This window comes from Erigeron canadensis, chromosome 6 (assembly GCF_010389155.1).
Source record: "Erigeron canadensis isolate Cc75 chromosome 6, C_canadensis_v1, whole genome shotgun sequence".
Classification (NCBI taxonomy): domain Eukaryota; kingdom Viridiplantae; phylum Streptophyta; class Magnoliopsida; order Asterales; family Asteraceae; genus Erigeron; species Erigeron canadensis.
In genome coordinates, this window is record NC_057766.1 from 34,156,635 (window position 1) to 34,176,780 (window position 20,146).

A 20,146-nucleotide genomic window follows, 5' to 3' on the forward strand; every position below is an offset into this window, starting at 1 on the left:
CTGCAAAAGAAGAACTTGGAGGTTGTTAGCTCGGTTGGGGGATCAGGTAAACATAAACTCGACCTCATTAGGACAGTTAAATACTTCAAGTTAGAGGTTAGTAACATTGGGCTATTGAATATTTTCAGACCCTAATTTTTTTAATCTTTCTGAACCCTATAACATCTATAATTGGTGATGCAGTTTCAAGACTCTAATGACTAATGAGGAAGGCACAAATGAGAATCTTGATTTTACAGCACTTAAAGTCAGTTTTCTAAGTATACTTCACTGAGTACTTACATGTATCAATTTAAACTTCGGGAATGTTTGGATGTGCGATAAAAACTACAAATATGATTTATTATCTTACTCATTTCCATTTGCACCATCTGTGATACAAATCAACCCAAATCGGCCTGTTCAAAACCAAATGAGTTGCATTTTCATGGAATTTACTGTGTACCACTTTAATTGTAACAAATGCTGATATTCATCGCGATGTTTAAAAGAGCTGGTTAGAATCATTTCATGGTTCGTAAACTATATATGATAAATTGGGTATTTTTTGTAGTACATCATTTCTTCATTTTAAAATATTTTTGTAATTTTATGCTTCGAGTAGGAACCACTAAAAAAAAATAACATTGGCAGCTAGGAGTCATGCGGGTGTGGCAAGGAAAATGGTAAAATTATATGCATGTCGGTCAAAAATGAGATGGGTTTAACCAAACACATATTGGCTCATCTTTCCTTTCGGATAACGATGTTTTTCAAGTGTTGAATATGACAAGAGAAAATATCCGCATATTGCGGCGGTGAGATGGTGGGGTGATAGGTCATAGTGTGTGTATGTCATTGAGTATCATAGGCAAATGCCTTAGCATTTGGCTATCACACTCTATGATTTAGCACCTCCTATGAATTATTACACTTTATGACCTATCACCCCACCATCGCACCGTCGCAACGCACAAATACTTTCTCTCGTATAACATAGAGCATTAGTAGGTGTTAGAAAGTTGAAACTTGAAACTTAAAACCTTATTTGTTTTATAATATGTATATAAAAAGAAATGGGGCTCCCACAATCTCCATCCAACAATCACGTCTTCTCTCTCTCCTCTCTTCCTCTCTCCCATCGGTGAAGCTCCCTGAATTTGCTTGTCTCTCTCATGCGGTAAACTAGTGGGAACGGTGAATCCGCGCAGCCCCCGCGGTAAACTCCTTTCCCCGTGTTCCACTCCCTTCCCCTTTAGTCACCATACGATATCCAAAATCCATAATTGGTTCCTAATTTCCTACTATAAACATTGAGGCATAGGTAGTTACATCTTATGGTACTCCTCCTTAAATCTTAGTCACCATACGATATCTAAAATCCATAATTGGTTCCTAGTTTCCTACTATAAACATTGAGGCATAGGTAGTTACATCTTATGGTACTCCTTAAATAAAAAGTAGTTGACTTGTTTCTTTCTAGTTCTGGAATGGAATTGTTAATTCCAAAGGCAGCTGATTCTTTCACGTATGCTTTTGATGCGTACAAGGAATTTAATTGGATTAGACATATATGCCCCTACACTATGTTTATCAAATTTTATCATTTTTACTCTTGTCCTCTCAAAGTTAAATTAAAATCGAAAACCAATAACGATTCTAACAGTACCCTATTTATTCCATTTCTGCCAATTCCAAAACCATTAAACTATGGTCATATATATATGAGTAGGTTTTAGGTAAAATAAATAAAATAAGTATTAAAATAAAACATGTAAAACAATAAACTTTCTTTCACTAGAAATTACCCTGCATCAATATATATGTGAATCTCCGTGCATCAATTTTATCATGATCTAATGGTCAAGATGTTGTCTTATTTATTTTACTTTAATATTTGTTTTGCAATAACTAATCCCTATATGATTATATATTATATATTTTCTTTCTCACTCTTGACCTGAATAGCATAATCACAAAAATGTTTTTTTTTTCTTGTTCTCTTGACTTTATAATAAAATGTATGCAAATATGAGGCCTTTATCATCTAACACTAAATTTCTCCCGAATATGAAAATACTAAAAAAAAGAAGAAACGGTGGTGATTAACGGTCGGTCGCAAGACCGGCGAAGCAGAAGTATATTGAAGGCTTTTGCAGACCGGAGAAGAGGAAGAGGAAGCAGGTGACATATCACATATCTTCAAAGATATAAACAAATATGTCTGATTTATGTTTTGGATTTATTTATCTATATATATAAAGAGAAAGGGAGATGGATTCGACTAAAGAAACCATTGGATCATAGGGAAAGAAATTTGGATCTTGTTTGGTAGCCAGAAGTCAAAGAAATTTGCCTCTAAAAATAAAAAATAAAAGAAAAGAAGGTAAATACGGTCTAGGGACATAATAGTCTATGCACATTAAATTTCGTTGTATGCATCAATAGTCTCCGTGAAAGAATCAGGCTCCATTCCAAAAGGCTCATTCCTTTGAAAAGTCAAATTTTTCTTTCCATCACTCCTATTTGTTTTCATTCCATTCCTACTTCAAGTAAGATTAGTTATGTCAAAAAAAACTTGTAAAAATCGTAGTTGAGATTACACATATATGTTTTGCACATATCACTGTAGCTGATTTGTGTAACAATATAAGAGAAGAAAGAAAAAAGCAGCCCATGTTTGTGAATAACCTTATACAAAAGTTTCATAATATTATCATTTGCACAAAACATCCAGTTCAACGTGCTCATCTATACATCAAATCATACATTAAGATTAATCTAGTAAACCGCATCAAATCCCAAAAGATAAGAAATGATGTAGTTACTTAGATAAGGCACAAAGATACCATCATCAAGTCCGCAGAAAACTCCAAAAGATAAGAAATGATGTCGTTACTTAAACAAGGTACCACATACCATCAGCAAGTCACTGTCAAAAATTTATGAAATTTGGGTCTCTGTAGTCGTAACCGCCATAAATAATTCCATAGAAGGTTTGTCTCCGACACATCCCCGTAAATTGAATGTCAGGCAACCATAGACCTACATCTACAGGTAAAGTTTCATCATAAATATAGACTAACAAAACACGACTGAGATCAATACTACATCTGGTAGAAGCATGTAAAGTTTGGTGGATATTGTTAGCTCACAGGCACTGTTTTCATTTCAATAACTACAAAAAGAAATAAATTGAAAACCATCAATACGTTAGATATGACAAGTGAAAGATTACACATAGATTTAATAATTTTAGTAACTCTATGGATATATCTACTGATTCACCCACAACTAAGTTAACCTCGACTAGTCATTAGAGATGAATAGGCTTAAAAATAGAGCACGCACACAACAAAATAAACATGTTGTGACTGGTTAGACAAATGTGCCACCTACTTGAGGCTAAAAAATAGAGGACACACAAGTACAACAAAGATAGAACAGGTGGTGTTTTTTGTTTGCAAATGAAATAAACAAAACAGGGAGGTCATATCTAAATCCAAACCAAAATTCAGAAAATTAGGATATCAGTACATGTATCATTTTTCATAAAATTTGGAAAAAGACCAAAAACGTGTGTTGCTTCACATTGGATTTCCATGTCAGGTTTGCTCACAAACCAACATGTAAATCATGAACACTACCACTACTCCTAACAAGCAACAAACACAAAGTATAACTCGGTTAAGGCATAGATTAATTACCTTCAGATCTTTTGGATTTGGATGCACGTCTGACCTTACCTGTATGAAAGATATACAATGTCCCATCAGAAAAATATACAATGTCCCATCATACTGAGAGGAGTTGCATGAAAACTTTAGCTTGTTTATAGAAGGAGCACAGTAGTGACTATAAAAATAGATCAGAGGGTTCTCATAAGTAAGCATACCCAAATTGGGAAAAAAGATGCTAAAAATAATAACTGCATACCCTGTTTTACACCGGTAAGGACAAGGCTCCACAAAGATTTTTCGCATTCATCAATGGTGCATGCAACTACGGCCTCATAGATGCCACGGAAACCATCCTCGTCGCACCATATGGTCATCTGAAACTCATAGAAATCACCACTTTTAGAGTATGTGCACTTTCTAAAAGTAGGCGAACTGAGGCGACTGTGGTTTCCCCTCTCTACATACTAACAGCATAAACATGTTTGTGTAAGTATAACAGTCAATGATAAATAAAACAGATAAATAAAACAAAAATAGATTCTATGTCTTATAAGAACAAAGCAAGAAGAAAAAAACCATACCTTCTCAAAGGCCTCGTTAAAGCCATTGACAGCAAAGTTTCCAATGACTTCAACGAACGGATGTTTAGTACTTAATGGGAAATTTAAAGTCAATCCTGTGCCTGGTATGTCAGAAAACTGCCACACAAATGAAATATAGAATGAGATAGTCTGTCCAGCAGACTTGCACATGGGAACAAGGATAAACATTAAAACAAACAAGGGAGAGATGAATATCGTATATATACATTCCCCTCATCTAACTCCTTAAATTCCCGCCAACTACGACTCTCGCACTCTTTCAAGGGAACATCATCAACTTGAGGCTCCGTGGAAAGGATGCAAATATAAGAATCATCGCATAGACCATATTTGGACCCTGAAAAGGGAAAACTACCATTAGTATAGACGTTTTGATTATAAATTGCGATATATAATATTATTTACCACCATTTTTCAGGTCACTACAGGCGGGCACAGAATTGGTTGTTTACAAACATAATTTTAATCGGGGTCATCACACTTATAGGTCTTGTTTATGTAAGTATATAATGTTTATATATATTCTAGGAATTTGAAAATTATATGATGAGAATAGACATTGACAGGATGTAGATGATATGAAGATCGCTCCTGATTTTACTCGGGTCATCATGCAAACCGTATGTATATGGTGTGTTTAAGTCATACACCTCGCAGATGCATTATATCGGTCAAATATTTCCCTGGTATTGTCTTGGATGGCTGCTGTCTAAAACCTACTTTGGATAAATTATCATTTTAGTGAAATCCAAAAACATATCCTTTTTGGCAAATTTATGTCTTGTGGTTCAAGCTTCATGCTAAAAGAGTGTTTTCTGTAACAAGTTAACCTTCAAAAAAATTATACTTATTAGGATAATGGGATGACTGGCTAACATTAAAAGAGAACCGCAAAAGGAAGCAGTCTATTTGTCCAAAAGTATGCAGGACTTGCAATTTTGGGGAGCATGTAGGTATCTTCCATTAAATTTTTTTATTGTATATCAGAATGAAGTAATAACGAAGGTTTTCTTATTATTACCAATACACCAAGTTAGGTCTATTATTTGGGAAGTTGCACAAGACTTGTCACGTCTTTTTGGTTCCTCTTTGCCCATGATTGTATGTTACTCTGTACTTGATACCGTCCTTATTACACAATGTGTTTCTAACTATGAAATTTTAATAAACATTTTATATTTTTGGTAAGAATTCAAGCTTATTATTTATTCAGAGTACTCTTAATTTCATAGTTATGGTTAATTTCTTTATTTACTTTCTTATTCTTATAATGTATGGTTTTGGGTATAAAGAATTAACAAATATATAAGAGTATCATCGTATGTAGGTTCCATTCTCAGTTTGGCTTCCTTTTCTTCATAGCTAAAATCGAGTTAGATGCAAAACCGAGCAACTAGAATGCCTTAATTATCATCTTTTAAGTAGTAATCGTGTTAACCATTTGTTGGCCCCCAAAGATATGCTTTGCGTATCTAATCATTTTCAACTAATCTAGCTTTTGGCCGGTTATATGAACACTTAAGCAGGACTTTATTTCATGTATATTGGCTCTAAACTGATCATATTTCAAATCTAGATCATTCAGTTACACTGAAAACCTATACCCCAAAGCTTTTATATGACGATTTTTGTTTATCATTTTTTTAATTCACCTATTTAGATATGCCCCTATTATTACACAGAAAAATAATACATACTGCTAAGTAAGAAAGTTTGTGTATACACGTTTGTTGGTTTGTATTTAATGTATCAATACTACTGTATTATTGTGTATTTCTGATTACAAAACTGGAAGTATGCCTACATTATGAAGTAAGTTTGAACTGGCTAGCCAGAGGGTTTGATTATGTGTGGTGACTCGGTAATGATATGTAATGTAAGGCTAAAAAGATTTCTTTGTAAGCATAAAGAGTTTTTCAGATATCGGGTTCCATATCTTTTCCTTGGTGAATGGGGGTCAACAGCGCAACTTCGAGATGATCGTGACATGCATAGGTGAATATTAGCCACCAAGTCAGCTTACTGTTCTAGATATCTATATGCGATTCATACAACCCATTTCTCTTTTCCATAGAAGGCTTTAGTATATTCTCTTTTATGTTATTCCATTTCTATTTATTCACCTTTATGTAACTATATGATATGTAATTGTAATGCAGGGTTAATCCTCCAAGCGTTTGCGTATCTAATGGTTAATTTATGAGCTACTTATATAACTTGCATTCATATCATTTGTTGTTAATCATATTTTAACGTGTTCACTATCTTAACATTATCAACACATACTCATATTTCAAACTAAATTAATGTCAGTGTATATCATACATAGTTTGACAACATGAGTACAATGTAATTTGGTCAGAAATGTGGTATTTTATAAGTAATACATAATTATATATGTAAGTGAAAAGAAATTTTTTTGGGTTGTACGTGCGACACGCAGGTCTAAGCACTAGTATACACACACACACATATCCCCTAAAACGTGGTCTTGAACCCAATATTCCCAAAAGATGTATGTAAAAATACTGTCCCTGATGATTTTAACACCAAACGTCTGAGCAGCATTATTGGTTTCGAATCAGATATAGAAACATAGATTTGTAAAAAGATTCCAAATAGTTGCTCGAATCAAATATAGAGTTAAAAAGAAATGCTTACGTGTTGGTTTCCCGTTCGGTCGCGGCATTGAAGGAAAATCATTGGTGGGCTCATAGATGCTCGCCAAAGCAGGATCACTTGAAGAAAAAAGGATACATTAGACAGAGTATTGGTATAAATTAAGTTTAAAAAAATGGAATTTCACATACAACTCTCAGCTGATTGGCAGAAGATCCTTTTTCTTGTAGCAAGATGCAATCTTCTTAACAAAACTTTCAGCAAATAGAGACTCTGACTCGGACAGTTTGGTCTTCTTGGCCTCCCAAACCGCCTTTGATGCAACTGCTTGCTTGATAGCATTGTATAGAGTTAACGGAACTTTCTTCTGATCTTCTCCTATATCTTAAAGTTAAAAGTTAATGATCAATCAAGTCTGATGCTATATCAAGGTAAAATACAAATATAATTATTAAGGATAATAATTTCAAACAAAAAAATAATAATCATACTGTTATTGAAGACTGAGAGGTTTGAACACGGAATGAGTGATGACAAGCCTGGAGACAAGAAAAAAAATATTTGTCATATATTCCCTGTTTAGTTATATGTATATGTTTGATTTTTGGCCCCTTATAAACCCTGGGCCTGGTTTAACAAGCAATGGGTAAGTATGTAACATATAATATATACCTGAGGTTTCCTTGAGCTGCTGCCACAAGACATAATAATAATAATAATAATAATAATAATAATAATAATAATAATAATAATAATAATAATAATAATAGTAAAAAATCCATTCATTCAATTCAACTATTAAATATATCAAAGTAATAATTTATATATAATAACCAACATTACAAACACCATATGAATAAATTGTATCCCGGTAATAATAGTACATAAAGATAATAATAAGATGTTTGATGCTTACAGGAGGAGTGTTGCTACGACGACTCCGAGTATTGTAGGGATGATGAAGATAGTCCCTCTTACTGTTTGTTGTTAATTCAATCACCAAAATCACAGTCAAAATCACAATTTAACCTCAACCGTCATTACATCAAAAACATAATAAAAAGAAAAGAAGCTTTTGATTTGCAGTATCAATTTAATTAATTTAGGTGTGTATATATATTAAATTAAATATATCTCACCGTTTTCTGTCCATGACGACTGTGAAACCCTAAACTAAACTTTCTTTTCCTGCCTAATTCTGAATTTCTGATTTGCATACATATACTATATAATACTAAAAACCAACTTATTTTATACAAGAGATCATGCATAATGTACAACTATGTCTAATTTTTATTTCCCTACAATTTTTACCTTTTAACATACTAACCCACATAGTACAACTTTACACATCGAGTAATTTTTTATTTTACTTTCGTTTCTTTCATTTTTATCTTTTATTTATGTTTTTTAACTTTTGGGTTCTTATGTGTTTATCATACAACTTCTATACATTACGATTTTACCTTGTATGTTCATATTAGAAAATAACTTGTATGTTCATTAGTTCATATATATACTTCAAAAACCATCTATTTCAAGTATTTTTCTAAAACCCAGAAACACCATGTCAACAAAAATATACAAAGAAAATCATTCTGATGGAAGCTTATAACGAATTGAAGATATGCAACACAAAATATATTATATACTAAAAGAAACAATAGTTAAACTTTAATTGGTTATTGGCATTTCTTACTAGTGTTGTTAGGTAGTAAGGACTAGTTGACTATTATGGTAAAAAAATTTGTAGGTGTCAATATTTGGACATAGATCTTTAAATTTGACTATTATGGTAATTATCCCATTATTATTTGCAAGTAAATGATGCATTTTTTATTTATTAAGGGGCAATTTAAAAACAACAATTGTAATTAAGCAAATCAACAAACTACATTTCCTCGGTCCAATTTACGTACAAAAAAGTACAATAGCATTTACGTTTTTGGTTTGCCAAGAAATATATTGTTGAACACTTGGTTACGATGTCTCCAAGGATTGGCATGTTACATATTTGGTTTGCCAAGAATTGTTCAACGAGCCATGAGCACGGGCCTTAAACCGACACGGCCCGACCCTCACCGGTCAAACCCAAAATACAAAATCACCCCTAGGTCAGCTAATGAAAACATGAAATAATGAAGACATGGCCTAACATGGTACCCTACAAGTAATGTCAACCAACTATGTCATTTGGGTCATGGTAGTCATAACAACCATAAGTAAGTCCATACATGGGACTCCTACGACACATCCCAGTACGTTCAATGTCGGGCAGCCACAAACCTACACCTGCAGGTAAATTTTATCAGGTGCATAGATTAACAAAACATATTGTAGAAGAAAACCAGGTAATCAATTACCTGCATGAGAGGTTTTAAATCTGGATGCATGTCTGCGCCTACCTGCATTAAAGATAAGGCCTCAAGTCATCAAGCACCGAACAACAAAAGACCACCAGCTAATCAACAAGCTATCAAATTAAAGGGCAATTCATGGATACAAATGGTATGAGAACCTAGAGCAGATTCAGAAAACAGGTCAAAGCAAGAAAACTACACAACATCCCGTCATATTGCATACCATTTTCTATACCAATTAGGGCAAGCCTCCCCAATGTTTTTTGGCAGTCATCCTCAGTGCATATAACTACAGCTTCATAGATGCCACGAAAACCATCTTCATCACACACTATGATCATCTTAAACGTATATAAATCATCCATTTTGTTGTATTTGCAATTTTTAACAGTAGGATCAGTGAGGCGCTTGTGGTTGCCTTTCTCGACATACTAACAGCATTAAAACTATGTTTGTGTGAGTAAAAGTCAATGATAAATATAACAAATATAAAGAGAGTAGAATGTCTTAAAAGAGCAAATCAAGGAGAAAGGAATCATACCGTTTCAAATGACACGTTAAAGCCATTCACAGCAAAGTCACCAATGACATTAACAAAAGGATGTTCAGTACTCAACGGGAAATTTTTACCCCAGCCATCACCTTGTATGCTAGAAAACTGCCACACACATGAAATATGGAACGTGATAAACATGTCCAGTACATTTGCACACTAGAAAAGGGGATAAATATTAAAGCAAAAGAGAGATGAATATCGTGTATGTACATTCCGCTCGGCTAACTCCTTAAATTCCTCCCAACTTGTACGCTCATAATCTTTCAAGGGAACAAAGTCTACTTCAGGTTTCGAAGATATGATGCAAATATAAGAATCACGGTATGAACCATCTTCACGCACTGAAAAGGAAAACCTAACATTAGCTTACAAGTTTTGATTATGAATTGAGATATATCATAGAGACATAGAATATATATATTCGGGAAGGAAATGATAAAAATGAGGGAAAAGAATTGCATACCTATTGGCTTCCCATTCTGCAGTAGCATTGAAGGAAAGGCGTCCTTTGGCTCATGAGTGCTGGCAATAGCCGGATCGCTTATAAAAAAGGATACGTTATACACAGAGTATTAGTATTTAGTACAATTTAAGCTACGATAAAGGAGGTAACTAATTAAAAGCTTGTAGAGTAGAAGTTTAAAAGGACGAATTGCACATACTATTTCCAGTTAGGGGACAAAAGATTTTTCCTTTTGTAGCAATCAGCAATACGGTTAACAAATTTCTCAGCAAAATTCAACTGTAACCGAGAATAATCGTTCTTCTTAGCCTCCCAAAACTTTCTGGCCGCAATTGCTTGCTTAATGGAATTATATAAAGTCAAGGGAACTTTCTTCTCGGGTTCTCCTATATATTGAAGTAAAGATGAGATAATCATCATTCAATTCCAACTCTATATCAAGGTAACATATAATGTATGTATATATATTTATATTTTAGCAAGTAACATATATACTCCATATAGTTAATTCCCTACAGCTTCGTAGAGTTAACTCCCTGCATAAACTTCTTTAAAATATAAAATCCTATCACTTAAAATAAATTGAATTTTTCCAGGTTCTCCTAGTTAACCGTCAACTAAAAAGTGTGCTTTTTTATAGAAAAAAAAATCCGCAAATTTTCTTGCCAAGTTAAAAACCAAAAACATAATTCCCAAAATAAGAGGTTTAACATATCTAATAGTCAAATTTATACATTTTGCTTTATGTTTGTTATTCTCGTCTTGACCATCAAATAGTAAGTTTTATTATATACGGCTAATTCAACCAATGGGGAGGAAATACTAACAAGTTACATGAATCTTTTGATAGATATACCAATAAACAAAGATAGACGTAGATCAGGTTTGACTACTTTTTCATTATTCATTTTGTTTAGTATATATTTCTAGTTGTTTACTTTTTGATATCTTTAATCAGATCAAAACGAGCTCAAGAATGAACATAAACATACATAACTAACATTTATGTTTGGTATTAATTTATTGTTGTAGTTTACTTTTGGATGTCTCTAATTAGATGATCTCAATGATGAATATCAACATACTTTAACTGACGATATCGATAGCAACGATTGTCTAGTACAAAATGAAGACGACACAAACAAAACCAAATTTTTTGATGATGCATACAAATTTTATGATGAATATGGGGATTGGGATCCTCTAAAGTTAAAAAATAAAGTTAGGGATTTTGAGTCTTGACCCTTGGATTAAAATCAAGGGCTAAGATTCAAACATGATTTTTGAATCTTGACCCATCCAAAGGTCATGATCACCCCGACTTCACTAATAAAGTTGTTTCCAACTTTAGAGGATTTTCATCCTGAATATGGTGTAGTTAAAGGTTTTAGTATTCCAAAGTTTCAAGCTTATAAACGTAGGGGCACAAACGAAGTTTACAAGAGGTCATTTGTGTGTAACAAACAAGGTTTTAACTTTTAAAACTATGAATGACAAAAGACAATCTGAAGATGTGCAACGTGTGGTATTATACAAACTGGTTACAAGACAATGATACAAGTTACATTGTCAAAACAAGGAAAATAGGTAGCCGACAAGTTTATTAATGGAACATAATCATCCTTGATCCCCCATCAGAAGTACTATCGCAATATATTTCATCGTACCAATGAATGTAAAGATGTTGTAATTGTATTGTCAAAAGCAGGTTTAAAACCCTCTCAGATCATAGAGAAAGTGAAGATTATAAGCAACCAAGAGTTCAATGCTTTAACTTTGTCAGCAACTATGTTATCAATTTCGGTGGTATACCGGTGGTATACCAGATTTCGGATGGTTGACACAATTTCGGTTTCATATACCGGTTTCGGTTTCGTTTCTGGGAAAACCGGTGGTATTGACCGAAATTTGACCTTTTCTATTTCGGTATTTTCGGTGGTTTTACCGTTTTTTTTTTTTGGGCCTAATTTAATAACATTCAGGTTCTTTTTTTCTTTTTTATGGCCCATTATCAATTAAACACGTGAGTAAAGAAACCCACCCAAATAAAACAACCTAAACCTAATCTCTTAACAAAAAAAAGCCACGATCAAATTTTACAATCAAGCAACAGAGTGAGTGAGTGACTGACAACCGCCGGGACTTCAAGCAGCAGCAGCGCCTTCAATCAAGCCCACCAGGTATTTTTTCTATGTTATTTTCTATCTTAATTTCTATTTTGTAAAGCAGAGCATCTTATTTTCTTTCTTTATAGTTTCTATCATATTTATTTAGTTATTTTCTATCAATCTATCTTAAATTTTTTATTTAAATAAGCAGTAACATATGTTTCTTTTTATCTTATTTAGTTATTAACTTATTTATATGGCTAATTGTATAATATAAATGGCTATTTAGTAATTGCAAATTTGCAATTTGTTTTTGGTAGGCACTAGGCAGTAGGGTTGATTATGACCGGTGACAATGGTTCAACAACTCCATCTTCTCATGCATCTGTAAACCCGTCAAACACTAATACTGATACAATGTCATCCGAAGGGAATAGAAGATGTGTGAATAAAGATATAGGATGGGAATGGGGACAGCAGCTAGACCCCAATAAAAAGCATATCATTTCATGCAAGTTATGTGGTAAGAAGATAAGTGGAGGAGGAATTACATGACTGAAGCAACACCTAACTCATACTGTAGGAGAAGTTTCGGGCTGTGAAAAAGTGACTGTGGAAATTCAGAAAAAAGTATTGGCATCAATGAGAGAAAAAGATCAAACACAATTAGAAAAAAAGAGAAACAGAGAGATACTTAAATCATATGCGGCTGATTATTCTGAAGTAAAAGAGGGTAACGAAGCCGAAGTTGATGATGATGTTCTAGAAGTTGTATCAAAAGGAAGTGCTTCAAAGAAAAATAAATTTGTAGGTCCTAGCAACACCAGAGGTCCGATGGATATTCTGTTTAATACAAATCTTGAAAAAACAAAACAAACTTCATTGGATAGAAATAATCCAATAAAAGAAAAGTTAAAGATGAGAGCTTGGGACAAATTTGCAACTTGGGCTTATTCTGTTGGTTTACCTTTCAATGTCGTGCATGACGATGGTTTCCAAGATTTCATCAATGCTGTTGGGGATTATGGAAGAGGTATTTAAGTGCTATTAAGATTTATTGGTTATTAATTATTAGTCAAGTACTCAAGTATTGTAACTATTATTAAGATTTATTAGTTAATTAATTAATTGTTAGGTATGCCAGCTCCATCGTATCACAATATCCGAGTCACATTGTTGAAAAGTCGTTTAGAAGAAACGAAAAAATTTGTGGAATCATTTAGGCCACATTGGAAAGAATATAAGTGTAGCATTATGTCTGATTTCTGGACCGACGGGAAAGGAAGGTGTTTGATAAACTTCTTAGTTAGTTGTCCTCTTGGAACAATTTTCTTGGATTCAATTGATGCGTCACAACATGTGAAGAATGCTAATTTGATTATAGATATGATTAATGAGGTTATAGAAGCTGTTGGAGAGGCGAATATTGATCAGGTAGTTTTATTTGAATACATTGAACTACTTCAAAGACTTGTATTTATTTACGACATGTGAGCTTACTTTTTGTTACAATTATAGTTCATCACAGATAACGGGTCATACTTCAAAGCTGCTGGAAAGATTTTAGAAGAACAACACCCTAAGATGTTTTGGACTCCTTGTGCAGCACACTGTGTAAACCTCATGATTCAAGATGTAGGTGAGAAAATACCGAAGATAAAGAACACTTTGGCTGATGCAAAAGAAATTGTGAACTTCATTTACAACCATGGAAGGATACTTAACATGATGAGGCAGTTGACAAAAGGCAGGGAGCTACACAGGTCTTGTGTGACTAGGTTTGCAACCCAGTTTTATACCATTCAGAGTATTCATGAAAATCGACATCATATTCAAGTGTTGTTTGTTTCTCAAGAGTGGAGGAAAAGTGATTTTGCAAAAAACCCTCGTGGGAAGAACGTCGAGCGAATAGTTGCAAGAACAGATTTTTGGGACAACATATACCTAGCTTGTCGAGTGTTAGCTCCTATGGTGGATGTGGTAAGATTGGTTGATACAGAAGAAAAGCCATCTATGGGCTACATATGGGATGCTATGGACAGAGTGAAGAGTCAGATCCGAAAAAATGTAGCTGATGATGATAGATTGGTCAATAAAGTTTTGGGTATGATTCAATCAAGATGGTCTGACCAACTTTATCATCCATTACATGCAGGTAGTAAGTAGTAACTTTATATATAATATATGTTATTTTATAAGTTATAACTAATCTAATATGATTTTAAGTTAATTTTAACTTCAACGTGCAGCCGCATGTTATCTGAACCCGGCTATCTTTCATGGGGAAAATGGTGTGTGCATACAAAGTCATAGGGAACTAATTACGGGCCTTTATAATGCTATTGACCGTCTTGTGCCCGATGAGGATGAGAATGATATAGTGAGGGCTGAGTTAAATCATTACATTGATTCAAATCACCAATTTGGATCTGCGGCTGCTATAAGGGCTAGAACAAAAGTTGCACCATGTAAGTATATTTACTAATCCAAATTGCTAAATATTTCATTAGATCACTCAATTTGAATTTCTTTTTAAAATGTAGATATATGGTGGCGTAGTTATGGGATCGACACTCCTTACCTCCAAGAGTTTGCTATTAGTGTCCTTAGCCAAACTTGTAGTGCTTCACCGTGTGAACGCAATTGGAGTACATTTGACAATGTAAGTTTTTGACTTTTTTTATAGGTAAATAGAATCTGTATTTATTAACTAACTTGTTTATTCTTTATATTCAGTTACATTCAAAGAAAAGAAATCGACTTTTACAACAAAAACTCAATGACCTTGTATACATTCAATACAACACAAGGTTACAGAAGCGTTTCAACTCGTTAAAAAGCAACAAATCTTTGGATCCTATTTTGTTGAGAGACGTTGATGAAAATGATGACTGGATTATACCAACCGAAGAAGAGCTTGAAGAGTTTGTTGATGGTACCGATGGTCTTCTTTGGTCGGTTGCCCAGGAGGCAATGGGAGGAAACGAAGATGTTGGGCCAAGTCTTAGGAGCAAAAGATCGCGCTACAAAGATGATGATGAACATGAGGATAATACTGTGGTTGATGTAGATGCCTTGGCTGATGTGGACTCAGAGGAAGAATTTCAAGATTTGTGATTTCAGTTAGTATGACTTTATTAGACTATCAGTTCAATGTTTGCTGCTCAGTGTTTTGTAATCTGCAGTTCTGCTTTTCTGTTTCATGTAGACATTCTGTTTTCTGCTTTCAGGATTCTGCTTTTTCGTTTCATGTAGACATTCTATTTTCTGTTTTCTGCTTTCAGAATTCTGTTTTCAGTTTTCTGTTTTCTGCTTTCAGAAATCTGTTTTCAGTTTTCTGTTTTCTGCTTTCAGAATTCTGTATTCTGTTTTCTGCTTTCTGAAGTCTGTATTTCAGTAATTTGAATTCTGTTTTCAGCAATCTGAATATGTTTTCTGTTTTTCAGCAATCTGTTTTGTGTTTACAGCAATCTGTTTTCTGTTTCAGTGCTTCAGCACTTCCAGGTTTCATCTTTTTCTTATTATTTATGTATATACATCTATATATATATATAATTATATATAATGTAATATTAATAATATTAATTACCGGAATACCACCAAAATACCATCCGAAATTTCGTATACCGGTCCTTGAACGAAACACCGAAATACCAGTTCTTAACTACTTAGGTCAGCAATGATAGAAGAAAAAATATATAAGCAAAGAATGTCGATGTATTGTCATGCCTTTTCAAAATAAAAGGATGAACTAGAAGAGTATTTTTACTTTCGATGGAGCACTGGCAAACGTGTGGACGGGAGATCAAGAACATCGTATTGTCAATATTTTTGGATGATGTAGTCTTAGATGTGACTTATAAGACAAAGAGATATAGTTTGCTCTTTCCTCCATGGAATGAATCATCATGGTCAAAGTATTTTATTTGGAGGCACATTGATGAAAAATGAAACCATGTCAACATTTACATGGTTATTTGAGCAATTTTCAAAAGGTATGCACGAGTCACTAACTCACCATCAATTTCTATCATAACTGATCAAGATTTGCTATTAGTAAAGCATTTGATAAGGTTTTCTCGAATAGGAGACATCAATTTTGTGCTTGGCATCTTCAACCATTGCGATCTTGATTTCGTGATTTTGAAGTTACATATAGTCAATAGGTAAGAAGTAAGAAAGCTGAAGATTCTGAAAAATAAAAATGGGATGAAATAAAAGAGACGTACAACATAGAATACGATATTTGGTTGGGCAAAATGTATGCGTTACGTAATTATCATATTAAAGCATAGTTAATAGATATACTTTTTACAAGATGAGAAGTAGTCTAAGTGAAAGCATAAACTTATTTTTGATGGTTATTTGAACTCAAACGATGCCAAATGACTTGTGATACAATATGATAAAGTTGTTTATTCACGAAGAGGTGTTGAAGAAGACAAAGATCACGGAACATCAAATTCAAAGCCAACCCTTCATAGTGATCATCCTATTGAACCGACTGCAAACAAGTACTACACCCGGATATGTATTAAGTATTCAAAAAAGAGGGTGGAAAGGCTAGCTTTGATTGTGGTCATGAGACTTTGAGCAACAATTATGATCTAGTTAAATATCGTGTCCGGTTTTTAAAAGGTAACAAAGAAGCATGGAAAACTGTTGAATATAAATTTGTTCACTTTATGGTGTGTTAGATCAAAGTGTAACAAGGTACTTTATAAAGCACGAGATTATATCGCGGACATTCAGCAATTTGATACTTTTTTAGATGGTGTTTTGGAAAACCAAAATATAAGGAAAAAAGCTAGAGTTTGCTTGATTTCTAATATAGTTCTACTATACAAATCATGACACAAGAGAACATATCAAATTGTTATGGTTCAGATCCTAAACCTCCCGTCAAAACTAAAGCTCATCCAAAGGTTGCTACAAGAATAAAGTCACCTATGCAAATCAACATGAAACCGAAGAAAGAAAGTGTGGTTATTGTGGAGGAAAAGATAGCAGTGGATGTCAACAAAAAAAAGTTATGATTATATCTTATGCTTCGATACATTATGAAATACTCACATGTCAAGTTTTTAATTACATTCATTTTTATGCGCAAATAAATGAGGCGCAATAATCATGACATGGTTAATGTCAAAGGGGACTTGGCTGATAGACAAACGCACCAACTTTTAGAGATTTTTCTTTGATCGTTGTAATAATGTTATTGAATATGGTTCATTGTTTAACCTGGTTCATTATGTAAAAAGGTCATGTGTATACATGTCATTGGATTATGCCTCAAAAATTCTAGTTCATTGTTGAACTGGGTATCCCTCCAGCTAAATTTGGGTGTCTTTTGGTGTGTAGTTTCTTTTCTTTTTAAAATGGGTAGGATAGGAATAAAATTTAGTTAGTGGTTATAGCCATTATGATTTCTGTTGTTAGGACCTGCAGGTTATTGTGAAACTTTTGTCAGGGCTTGTAGATACCCATTTGTGTGTGTTTATGCTTGTTCTAGGTTATGCTATAATGCATTGTTGTTTTCATATAAAAGATGAATGTTTATGCTTGTGACCATAATAACTCAATTAGCAACAGGAAGAAAAAAGAAGATACAAGAGATGAAACTAATAAATACTACTTAGATGGTTGGAAAGAAGATTTACAAAAGAGAAAAGTCGAACAAACGTTTACCGAAAATAAGGAGAGGATGAAGAAGTTTTATGTTAAGTGATAAAATTTTAATTTTTAAAGTATGCCGGGAGTTAGCCACATGAAGTTTTAGGAAAGATACATATATCTATGAGGAATGAGAATATGTGGTTGTTAGATACTTGAGCTATAGTCACATTTTGATTTTTTAATCCGTTAAAAATATGGGGGGCTATTTATATATATACACTTTATATGCGGTTTCATACCTAAGCTTTTAGGTCATATATTCACTTTTCACTATTTATATATATACACTTTATATATAGGATAAAGATTCTCTAAAGTCGAGAGAAAACAACTTAACTAGTAAAGTTGTAGGGATCTTGATCGTTGAATTAAGTTCAAGGGTCAAGATTTAAATAAGATTTTAAACTATTTGATTTTAATCCAATAGTCAAAATCCTGATCATCAAATCAATAGATAATAAAATAAAAAATAAAATCATTATGAATGCTAAAAGAATACAATATACCTGCTTCTGCTGCTGTAGGGGTATCCTTGAGCTGCTGCCAAGAAGCATAATGACAATAAGCCCATTCATTCAACTCAAATATCAAACATCAAATAGTAATTTATATATAATAACCAACATTAAAAGCAACAGATAAATAAATTGTATCCCGGTAATAATAATAAATAAAGATAATAATAAGATGTTTGACGCTTACAGGAGGAGGAGTGTTGCTACGACGACTCCGAGTATTGTAGGGATGATGAAGATAGTCCCCCTTACTGTTTGTTGTTGATTCAATCACCAAAAAAATCACAGTCACATCAAACACATAATAAACATAAATATAAAATTTAGGTCTATCTCTATATGTATATTAAAATTATCTCACCGTTTTTTGTCATTCTTGCGAGCCATGAGATTGAGAAACCTTATACTTTCTAAACCTTAATACTTTCTAAACCTAATTCTGTTTGCATATACATACATATGCCCTGGGCGAGACCCAGATTATTTTATTTATAGCCCCCTAGCCTAGAGATGCACAAAAAAACCGGTTAACCTAACCGACCCGAAGCAAAACCGGTTGTCCTAACTGGTTAGGAACCGACTCCGTACAAACCGATTATAGGTTATCAATAACCGTCGGTTCCTGATCGATTACCAATTCCAAAACACAAACCGATTATTAACCGATTAACCTATAACCGGTTAATTATCCCATATAATAATCGGTTAATCGATTTATTTCCTAAATCACATATTAATATACATATAATATATATACACTCAATGATTACCATTGCAGTAGCATCACCTGGACAGTTTTATAAACCCTCGATTTCGAAATCTAGCAGTAGCAGTAGCAAAAACTAACATGGACAGTTTTATGAGGTAGCCATGATTTCGGTTCTGTTTTTGTTTTTTGTGTTGATTTTATGAAGAGAAGCGAAAGAAAGTGATTGATTGGAGAATGAGATTTATTGATTTTATGAAGAGATTATTATTTGTGTTGATTTGTAGATTTGGGGAAAGACAATTGAATCAATGGTGGTGGACTGGTGGCTGCATATTTGAAGAACCCTAAAAACCTAAATCCCCAATTCTTGAATTATAAAATCAATGAAAGTCGATCGATCCCTGATACCTTTAGTAGTTGTATTTCTTATTTTTAAATAGATTACATATTAATGGGCTGGATGGGTTAATTTTGTTGTTGGGCTATGGCTGGGTCGTTTGGCGGTCTCAAGATTTCAAGTATCTGGTCTAAGAGGTGAGCGGTTAAAAAAAAACCCAAATAGGTTAATCGGTATCAGTTAACCGGTTTTTATTAACCTAAACCGATTACATCGGTTCTTGATTTTAGGTATGAAAACTGGTTATTAACCGGTACCGGTTAACCGTAACCGGTTAATTTTTTTTAAAAAAAATAACCGGTTACGGTTACTAAAAAAAATAACCAGAACCGGTTAACTGGTATTTGCACCTCTACCCTAGCCCTTTCTCTGATTCCCCTTGCCACGCGATAGAAAGCAGCATTCTACTAATTGTATAGTTGTATTCTATACTGGGCAGGCAGTGACAATTTAAGCATTATTAGCCGAGGACCATTTAGTTA

At 33.5% G+C, this 20,146-nt stretch overlaps 2 protein-coding genes across 7 annotated transcripts; both read right to left on the minus strand.

The window, feature by feature from the left end:
• Positions 1-2,674: 2,674 nt before the first annotated feature.
• LOC122605431 lies at positions 2,675-8,103 on the minus strand. 2 transcript variants are annotated; one of them, XM_043778383.1, is made up of 10 exons: positions 8,020-8,103; positions 7,797-7,857; positions 7,372-7,419; positions 7,072-7,264; positions 6,923-6,999; positions 4,468-4,598; positions 4,241-4,357; positions 3,916-4,123; positions 3,687-3,725; positions 2,675-3,030 (listed from the first exon to the last, which is right to left on the minus strand). In XM_043778383.1, the coding sequence occupies exons 5-10, from the start codon at positions 6,948-6,950 to the stop codon at positions 2,915-2,917; spliced, it is 639 nt and encodes a 212-aa protein (XP_043634318.1). In that variant the 5' UTR covers positions 6,951-6,999; positions 7,072-7,264; positions 7,372-7,419; positions 7,797-7,857; positions 8,020-8,103; the 3' UTR covers positions 2,675-2,914. The 2 variants fall into 2 exon arrangements, with proteins under 2 accessions (XP_043634318.1, XP_043634319.1); XM_043778384.1 differs by lacking the exon at positions 8,020-8,103 and having other exon boundaries at positions 7,797-7,922.
• A 687-nt stretch (positions 8,104-8,790) lies between these two features.
• LOC122606166 lies at positions 8,791-19,428 on the minus strand. Of its 5 annotated transcripts, none has more exons than XM_043779126.1 (10): positions 19,346-19,428; positions 18,746-18,809; positions 18,550-18,580; positions 10,459-10,645; positions 10,260-10,336; positions 10,007-10,137; positions 9,782-9,898; positions 9,464-9,671; positions 9,244-9,285; positions 8,791-9,172 (listed from the first exon to the last, which is right to left on the minus strand). In XM_043779126.1, exons 1-10 carry the CDS (start codon positions 19,405-19,407, stop codon positions 9,057-9,059), a joined length of 1,035 nt encoding a protein of 344 aa, XP_043635061.1. In that variant the 5' UTR covers positions 19,408-19,428; the 3' UTR covers positions 8,791-9,056. The 5 variants fall into 5 exon arrangements, with proteins under 5 accessions (XP_043635061.1, XP_043635060.1, XP_043635064.1 ...); XM_043779125.1 differs by having other exon boundaries at positions 18,550-18,583; XM_043779129.1 differs by having other exon boundaries at positions 18,550-18,583; positions 19,329-19,357.
• Between the last annotated feature and the right edge of the window lie 718 nt (positions 19,429-20,146).

Coding starts and splice junctions, on each gene's coding strand:
- LOC122605431 (XM_043778383.1), bottom strand. CDS start 6,950: ATGCCGCGACCGAACGGGAAACCAACAC. Junction 4,124..4,240: donor TTAACGAGGCCTTTGAGAAG/GTATGGTTTTTT, acceptor TTATGCTGTTAG/TATGTAGAGAGGGGAAACCA. Junction 3,726..3,915: donor CCTTACCGGTGTAAAACAGG/GTATGCAGTTAT, acceptor TCTTTCATACAG/GTAAGGTCAGACGTGCATCC.
- LOC122606166 (XM_043779125.1), bottom strand. CDS start 19,407: ATGTTAGTTTTTGCTACTGCTACTGCTAGATTTCGAAATCGAGGGTTT. Junction 9,672..9,781: donor TTAACGTGTCATTTGAAACG/GTATGATTCCTT, acceptor TAATGCTGTTAG/TATGTCGAGAAAGGCAACCA. Junction 9,173..9,243: donor ATTTAAAACCTCTCATGCAG/GTAATTGATTAC, acceptor ATTTACCTGCAG/GTGTAGGTTTGTGGCTGCCC.